This window comes from Typopeltis vanoorti, chromosome 18, assembly GCF_054136105.1.
Source record: "Typopeltis vanoorti isolate ZY-2024b chromosome 18, IOZ_Tvanoo_1.0, whole genome shotgun sequence".
NCBI classification, from domain to species: domain Eukaryota; kingdom Metazoa; phylum Arthropoda; class Arachnida; order Uropygi; family Thelyphonidae; genus Typopeltis; species Typopeltis vanoorti.
Genome location: NC_143566.1, coordinates 41,848,935 through 41,858,434, shown reverse-complemented (window position 1 = coordinate 41,858,434; position 9,500 = coordinate 41,848,935). Strand labels below are relative to the sequence as shown.

General features: G+C 34.0%; 1 protein-coding gene across 1 annotated transcript in view; it reads right to left on the bottom strand.

Annotated features, from left to right (window-relative positions):
- Positions 1–491: 491 nt before the first annotated feature.
- Positions 492–9,500, bottom strand: part of Wwox (WW domain-containing oxidoreductase) — a 170,531-nt gene continuing 161,522 nt past the window's right edge. Inside the window, exon 9 of the mRNA XM_090407946.1 lies at positions 492–868. Within this exon, the coding sequence (XP_090264072.1) occupies positions 677–868 (192 nt within the window). The 3' untranslated portion in view covers positions 492–676. The remainder of the gene's footprint in view (positions 869–9,500) is intronic.

Sequence of the window (9,500 nt, the reverse complement as noted above, 5' to 3'; positions counted from 1 at the left end):
TGTTCCACACTCTTTTTGTACCTTCCAAACCACAACAGTGATAAATATACTACTTTATCACTGTCCTGGCTATGAAATAAATATCATTCTGTATTTCTGATGTTTAGTCAAATTGTCAGCAACTTGCTAGAATACTTCTAGCCTGGAAGAATAATACTTGGGCTTTCAGCAACACTTGTGCCATAGATAATTGAGTAACACACAAATACACAAGAATGGTTTTTTTATGAGTATCAGGGTGCACAGTGTTCAGTTTACTTAACTAAAGTTTATCAACATTTCTTCTTTTGTAACTATTTTTAAATTAATGCAGTGTAAACATTTTGTTGAAAACCAGCTGACATGCTCATGAAAAAAGTTTTAGGAACAAAAACAAAAGTTTACATAACTTTTTACTGAACTCTTAATTTAAAGTAAGGCATAAACACTGTGTGCGTGCGTAAATGCGTGTGTGCGTTCAAAAGTATATCAACAGTTAAGAATATGCAGGATTACAGTTTCTTCAAATATAAATATTTATCCAAAAGATATTACATTAGAAATAAATAATGCATTTCTATATGAAAAATTGATTATATGCATCAAATTTGCATAAATTCTACAGAATATACCCAATATATTTCTCACATGGCAATCTTTCCAACACTACAACAAAAAGTCTTAATTAATAAATTTGTCATATAGCTTTTGCTTTAGCAAGAGCAAAGTCAATCATATTTTCACTGATATCCCATACAATCTTTGCTAGCTCTTTGTCACCTGCTTCATGGGAAGGATTACACTGATAACAATTATTGAAGTACATTCCTCCTATGCCTTCCAATTCTGGTGCTGTAGCACAATATACACTTGTTGATGCTGCTTGTTGCTAAGAAATGTAAATATATTTAAATATTAATCAAATATCAAGTTTCCTATAATTAATGCAACATTTATTCTAATTATACAGCAAAGATATATATGCTTGTAAATTAAGAAACATGCTGTAAATTTTATATAACTTATACAGTTTTTTTATGCAATAATAAAAATTATACAAACCTGTGACAGTTTTACTGTCTTAAATATTTTAATTATTCAATAGTAGTTCTTAAATATTGATTCAGAAAGCTTTATCCATTTTTATCAATCAAATATAGATTGCATAAAATGACACTGGCATAAGCAAGTCATTGAGAAATTTGAGTTGAATGGATTTTGTTAAATTTTGGTATGGAACCTTATAAAAATTCATTGAGCCATTAATTTTTTTTTGTTTCAATAAGACTGTTGCGAAGAAATAAAGAAGAAATTCCTAAAAATTATACACTGCAATAACAACAACCTGGGTGGATGAAATTTAATAGAATTTATTATTTTAAACTTGCTAAAGGTATCCATGTGGTTCAATTTTTGGTGCCAGCAGATTATTTTATTGGTAAAATGATTCATACTAATATTAATAATTTCTATTAAAACATGACTAACTGTTTAAATTTTGGTTTCAATCAGATCAACTGAATTGGCAAAACAATATCTAAAAGTGTATAAGCCAAAAAAATGAATGTTTCATAAACATGCTCTAACTTTTGACATGCTTTGATTTTTAACAATGACCACTATTCAATAAAGTTCTCTGAATAACATAATAAAATGTGTCAGACATTACAGTTCATGCAAAAAACAGTGGCAGAGTCAACAATTAAAAATTCAACTCTGAACAGTTTAAAGCAATTTCAAGTTCATATGGATAAATGAAATTAGCACACAGCGATAAAAATACCAAAGAGTAGAATATAGAGGAGCAGAATCCAGGAGAAGGCAGGTGACTATGGCAGGGTTCTGTGCTCTATCAGTGATATTTAATTTGTACATATGTATTCATGAAGAGGTTTGATAGTGTCAACATCTCATGATGAGTCTTTGTGCACCATGGAGATGCCTATGCAATAATAATAAACTGTTATTATGTAAAAATAATTATAAAGCACACTAAGCTTATGTATATGATCATGTACAAACATTTTAATGCAACAATTTTCTTAAACTGGTGTTAGGTTCAACACTGGGAAAATAAAAAACTTTTGCTGGAAAAACTATTCGAAATAATAATAATTCTTCCTTGCCTTGATGTAATTTAATAAATTTGGTATTTGGAAATTCTATTAAAATTTATTCAGCTGTTTCAATTGGACTATGTTAACAGTCCTGAATTAGGCTAAACAAATTATGTCTACAGCATGTATGTGGAACACAACTGTAGTTCAGCAATTATAATAACTAATGGCAACACTATACAAAAATGTTATTATGAAATAATTTTGTTTATGACCCTCTACAACCATTTCCTTACTTTACACATAATATTGCTTGAGGCAGTAGTCTTTCAGACTACTGCCTCAAGTGGGAGAACTCCTTCTGAAAGGAGTTCTCCCACACAGTACTGACTTGCATGCATCCATCCCCAGTGCTCATTCAATTTAATTGAAGGAAAGTTATAAAAAAATGGAACTGCTAATCAAGTCAAATATGAATATAGTTGGCTACTCTGTGGAGGCCTAAGAATCATTTTTATATTGCAAGATTAACAATTTAGTTATACAAAGTTTTTTGCAATGTATTTTGTGCAAATGAAAAGCAGAACACACAAGCAATGCCCATGAAAATTCCTTCTGATGGGATATTCTAAAAACACTTACTATGAAAGTTTGTATGCCCCCTTCTCCTATGGGTGTGGGGGGTCGTATTTCTTCCATTTCACATAGAACTTAACAGTTCATAAAAGCCTTAGACAAAGAGTGGCATCATTTCAAGTACCTCTATGGCAAATTCTATTCCTTTTCAGAACAAAAGTTTAAATAAGTTATTTTTGCAGGTACCTCAGGAAATTTACAGGAAACTGATATAGATTTGTAAATAAAAGTTCAACTTTTTTTTACATAATATTATATGAAGTAACTTAAGATGCATGTCATGCCTGCACGCATGCACACACAGCTGTACATGGCTGTGAGATCTGCGTTCAAACATTTTTACAAGCCCACTTATATATGGGCTGTAAAAGCAATCACACAGCTACTCTTGTGTAAACCCAGTCTGTTCTATGGGGGATACATTTTTCGATTACTGGGCTTATGTAGTTATAAATGAGTCTTTCTAAGATCTTGTAGAAGATGCTAAGTAATGCTCTCAGGCAGTAATTTTCAGACTTGTCCTCACTCTTGCCAGGCTATTATCTTAAACTGTTAGCATTACATATCATTTCAATAGAAATGGAGAGCTAGTCTCTAGCTACTTGCCCCATAGCTAGAGAATGGCTCTGCCATTTCTATTCGAACATCCATATCACTAGCACTGATGTTTGAATAGAAATGGCAGCACCATTCTCTAGCTACCTGCCCCATATGCTTAGCAAACTCTGGAAACACAGCATCTGAACAAGTGGTTTTTTCACTCTCAGTAGCCTGAACTGCTTTAGCAAGTTTGAAAGGGGTGAAATGGTGAGAAAATTCTGATTCCATCATAATGCTTTGCCCAATCCAGTTCCATTTTAATATTTCTTATATGTTTCTTGACTGCAGGTGTTCTGGAGAGATTAATTCCAGAACACCTGCAGTCAAGGTGTTCTGGAATTAAAAACACACCAATCAGATAGCAAATTATGGTTTGCTATCTGATTGGTGTGTTTGGCTTTTCTATTCAAACATCAGTGCTAGTGATAAGGATGTTCGAATAGAAATGGCAGAGCCATTCTCTAGCTATGGGGCAAGTAGCTAGAGACTAGCTCTCTGTTTCTATTGAAATGCTATGTAATGCATTCAAGGTTGAAGCACTTCCTAGTTTTTGTAGTAGTATTGTCCAGGTTTTCTGGCTAGAATGTCTGAAGTCTATATCCTGTACGGTTGACTGCCATCTTTCTCTTCTTGGGCATTCAGGCTTTCAAGGAGTTCCCCAGGGATGTCCTGTGAGTGGGTGGTTTGAAATTCTATATTCCATATTCCACCATTCCTTCCATATCCTCTTAAGATACAATGTTGGGCTGCAGAGAGGACTGCCTCCACAAATCTTTCATAGTTGTTCAGCTCAGATGCTCCAATTTGCACTGACTTAGATGAACATTATGGAAAAACCATACCAGATGCTGAAAGTGTAAAACTGGATTTAATAATAAAACACTCCCAATAGTTTCCTTAAAATTTTAAGAAAATAGATTCCTATATGGAAATTAATTAAGGAAAATTAAATAGGAAATTTAATTTCCTATTTAATTTAATTTTCCCTGTGGCTCAGAAAAAACTATTAGTCCAACCACAGTATTAATGTGCTGTTATCTTTTGTGGGAGAGACTATCATGAAAAGAAGAATGAAAAGGACTCACCTAGATAAAAGTAAAAATGACATTTTGTGAAAACTGTATGTGCGATGGAAAAAAAGTTTTAAAATGTTTCAAAAATATACATTTTTAAAACATAGCTGACTCATGGAAATTCATTTAGAACCCAAATTTTTTTTTTTTTTTTAAGTTTAAATTTGCTAGCTTTTGCCATTATTCAAACTGCACAGCAGCTTCAAGAATTAAATGACACTGTAAAGTGACTGTTGTTGACAGCAGATTATTTTCATTTGCCTAGTGTAAGACCATCACAGTAGGTGGGATACAAATCAGAACAAAAATAAAAATAAAATTGAAAAGTACAAATTTACAATATAAATTCTACATTTTTAAAGAATATTTTATGAATATATGCAGAAAGGATGTTAATAAAAGATAACTGAAACAAGTTAGGAAACAACACTGCAAACATGAATCGCAAAATTAAAATACTACTTAATTAAAATAATATCACACACACTCTCTTCCTGATTTATACAAATGACCTACTCTCATTGAATGCAAACCCTATTTTTGTTTTGCATATGTTATATGCTTCAGTATGGGCTGAGAACAAAAATGAAGTTTGTGGTTAGCTACCTGTAGTATGCTAAATTTTTCTCTTGGAATGCCTTGCAAACTTGCTGTTAAACCTTGGCTTTAATAGGGACACAATGCTGATCAGAATGGAAAACGAAGGCTTTCATTCTAGTAAGGATAATTTCACTAACTTGTTCAGAGCAAGTGTTCAGATCATTACTGGGAGTGGAGTCAGCAATATGACCATGGAAAGTAAGATTATAAGTCCCAGAGATCATCTCCCACTTGGCATTCTTGTAGTGGCAAAGAACACAAGATTGAGAATGGAAAGAGAAATGGTTAGGGAAAAATCAAGGTGGTGGGAGAGCAGAGAGGATCATCTGGTATTCTAGTGGGTTGGATATGAGTTACTAGATCACTGATTACAGCAAATACTTCTGCATCTCTTTTGGTCTGAATGAATTCACCAAGGAAGATGACTTCACTGTTTGGCTTAACTGTTTGAAACATAGTTAAACTTTTTCAATCATAAAAAAGTCAAAGAGATCAAGGGATTTTCAGAATTTCAAGAGCAGTAAGGTGAATAAATGGATGGAGCAAGGAAGCCTTAAACCAGAGAAGGTTAGAAACAGAGGATTCTGGATGACATTATCTGGCATGGGATTATGCAAATTGCTCAAAATAAGTATAATCCTCTATCTTTGCATGCCATTATTCATGCCTGTGAAGAGTTGTACTATGAATTATGCAAAAAAATAAAAATCTGATGTGAAATAAAACCTGTGTAATGTGGTTCTCTCTCTCAACACACACACATGCGTGCATGTGCGAGTTTGCTTTTGTTTGCTTATGTGATTGAATATTGATTTAAATATTAAACATTCATGTTAAATAATATTAATAATTAATAATAATAATAGGTGTCTCTGTAGTGCAACTGGAAGAACAGCAGAACATTGCGCCCTTTGATTGGAAAAGACCTGGGTTTGATTCTCATCATGACATGGGAAATCCTTACATGGGCTTTTCCAACTGAAGGTAAGTTAGCCGATCTCATACAGAGGTTAGCAGGGCTTTTCTCCCAGAAAATCAGGTTTTTCATCATGCCTGCATACAAAAAAATTTGTATGAAGAATACACAGTTTACAGATAAAAAAATACTGTTGTCCATGATGATGGGTGATAGATGGCATTGATGGAGGAGAATTAAGTGTTAGTGGAGAGGGTGAGATGTATTTAGTGAAGTACAGTAGCGTGGCCTTCTGCGATAAGCCCTTGGACTCCCTGGAGGTGTCACATAATAATAATAAATAATATTAAATATCAATTATAGTATATGTTATAACTTATATCATATAACATCCTTCTTGTCAAGGATGTTATATGATATAAGTTAACATTTCTTTACTTGACATCAGTATACGAGATGAATCTGGTAGACCTGATAGACAGATGTCAAGTTACAAAGGTTAAGACATTTTTTCTTAGAAAATTTTTCAGATAAGAAACATTCAAAATAGTCTTGCTATTTTGAATCTGGAGGAATATCTGGAGCAAAAAAGATTTTAAAAAATTCTGAATATTAAAATTGAATTATTATAGTCAAGTATAGTATATGTAATTATTGCAGTTACAAATAAAGAAATAAATCTGTACCCTATCCAAATTCTAATGAGACGCTTGTATGTAATTCTAATTTTTATTTTTTATAATTTGTGATGTGACACTGGGGTAAGGGAATTGGAAAGTTCAATCTGGAAAAACATCACATCTTCACTTGGAAACAATACTCAAGAAGAGGAGTGTAATAAACTGCACTGTTTGGCAAAATTCTACTCATTAATTCCTTGGATGAAATATGAACTGTCATGTTACTATTTTGATGTTATAAGAAATGGCAGAAAAAATATTGGTGTATTTATACTGCTGATTAAAATGAAACGAGCTAATGACTGATGATAAAACTTGATAGTAGGAGTTCACGGACATTTTTCTAGAGCAGCAAAACTCATTTGTAAGTACATGTTTCTCTAACGGTAATATTGACCATCAAAATACATGTGGCCTCAAAGCAGAAAACTTGATTTTGCTTGAGGCTTGTGCTTCTATTTGCCAAAACAAAAGGTAACTAGACTGGTGTCCAAAACCTAAGGACAAACACTATTTTGAAATATTAGAACTGCAAATTCAGATAAATCAGCTTGTGGTAATTTGTATAACAGACAATTCCAAGTAGAAAGCGGGTACACATTCAAATTTTCGAATCACATGCAAAAGGGGACATGTTGTAGCACTCAACAGGATAAAAGGCAAATAAAGGCTGTGCTATGTTACAATATTATTATTATTATTATAAGGTCTGGGCTAAGGAGAATGGATGTCAGTTTAATGTGGCAAAATGTAAGGTTATGCATTTTGGGGTGAAAAGATTGGCGGCAGTTTACTGCATTGGTGGAACCGTGCTCCAGGAAATTGATGAGGCACGAGATTTAGGAGTGTTGGTAGATAAGGAATTGAAATTTAGGGGACACATTGCAAAAGTGACCAAAACAGCTCATCAAATCACTTGGTTGCTGAAGAATACGTTGACAAGCAGAGACAAGCAGGTTATTGTTCCTCTGTATCGAGCCTTGATAAGACCCCATCTAGACTACTGTGCTCAGATTTGGTCACCTAGGTTTCTTCTTGATGGGGAGGAGGTGGAGAGGATCCAGAGGCGAGTGACCAAGATGATAGCAGGTCTGTGGAATGAACCGTATGAGAACAGGTTGAGGATTTGTGGGTTGCAAAAATTGGTTGATAGGCGGAGAAGGGGAGATATGATTGAGACATTCAAATTACTGAAGGGTTTCTATAAAATTAATTTAGAAGATATTTTTGAGAACAGGGCTGGTTGTGGGAGGACTAGGGGACACCCATGGAAACTGGGCAAAAGTGTGGTTAGTAAAGGTGTTAGAGCTGGGTTCTTTACTTTTAGAGTAGTGAATGAGTGGAATGTGCTCCCTGAGTCTGTGATGGATGCTGTGACAGTGAATGAGTTTAAGGCGAGGTATGATAGATACTGTATGAATGTCAAATAGTTGTGATGAATATGATTTGGGGCCTCCCGCGATGAGTCTAATGACTCCCTGGAGTTGCCTGTAATAATAGTAATAATAGTAATTATTACCCCAAGACCTCTTGGAGTCAAAGACTCATCTAGGAGGTCCTTTTATCACACACACAGCTCATCATACCGTGCCTTGAACACATTCGAACTCCTTACAGACACCACACTCTCAGGCAAGGCATTCCACAGCACAGGTTTTTGGGAAAAAAAGCTTATTTTCATTTGGATGGGAGAGGGAATAAGCATTATGTGCGATTTTGAAAAACATGGCCATGTGAATAGCCATGTCAGATTATAGTTCAATTCATCAACAGATAGTTTTATGGTGTTAGTGTTGTCAGCAAAATGAATGTGAACACAAATATCTACAGATATGGGATACTATTCAACAAGGAAAATAATGGGAAACCACCTTATTCTATAATAATTCTCTAGTAAAGTAGTAGTAAAGTGGTTGGGAATGCTAGTATTACTAGAAGCATTCCCAACCACTAAGTTGAGGGAAAACACAGAAAATATAATAAGAAACACAAATAACATAAAAATATCACGTTGTGATACTATTATGTTACTATATAACACTCCCTTTTCTTCTTTTTTTTTTCAAATCTAAGCATAATGGAAAGCTTTAGTGAGTAATTATTTTAGTAACAATGTGTGAAATTAATGGATTTATAATATTATTTATTGTGCTAACTGCTACGACAGTAACAAGTGCAAGTCTCCCTTTGATTTCTGCTGCCTTTAGTTCTACCTTTGATAATTTTGAAGAATTATATAAGAACTTCACGTTATGTGCTAAATTTTATTTTAGAATTACTGTAATTCATACTAGCAGAAGAGGACTGGAAGCATCCAAGTGAAGTGAATGTAAGCAAGTAAACCTTCTTCAGATTATTTCATGTAGTCTCCATCTACAATAGGATTCACATTAGTAGCATTTACCACAAATGTGCATTTTCTTTGTTTGACAATGACTTCAGACATTTTTCTTCTTCCAACAAAACCAGATTAAAATATTTAATTCTTCCAATATTTTGACAATTGACATTTATGTCTTTAGGAGTAAAGCAAAATGCTTTTCATATTCCCCGCTATCTGTTGTAGTTACAGTGAGGGTAAAATTTACGAGCCATATGCTCGCCCTGAATGGGCATGGAGATTATGCATCGTTATAGGAGGCTAATATAGCTTTTGGTCTTCTATATTTGAATATGTCCGTTGCCTCGTATGCTGCAGGTTGCTGAACCAAATTGTTGGGATGTGTGGATGTCTTTAGGAAAAACTTGGATGCTAAGGATTATAGAAAAGAGAAAATATAGGGAATATTTGTGTCTCTATGGAGTTGATTGTTTCTAACATACCATGGGGAATTCAGAATCATTCTCAAGCACTTGTTCTGCACTCGCTGTATTTTGATAATGTTAGCATTAGAGGTGTGGCTCGAGGCCGGAGAGGCATAGGTGATTATAGGACGAATCGTCATCTGGTATAGTTGCA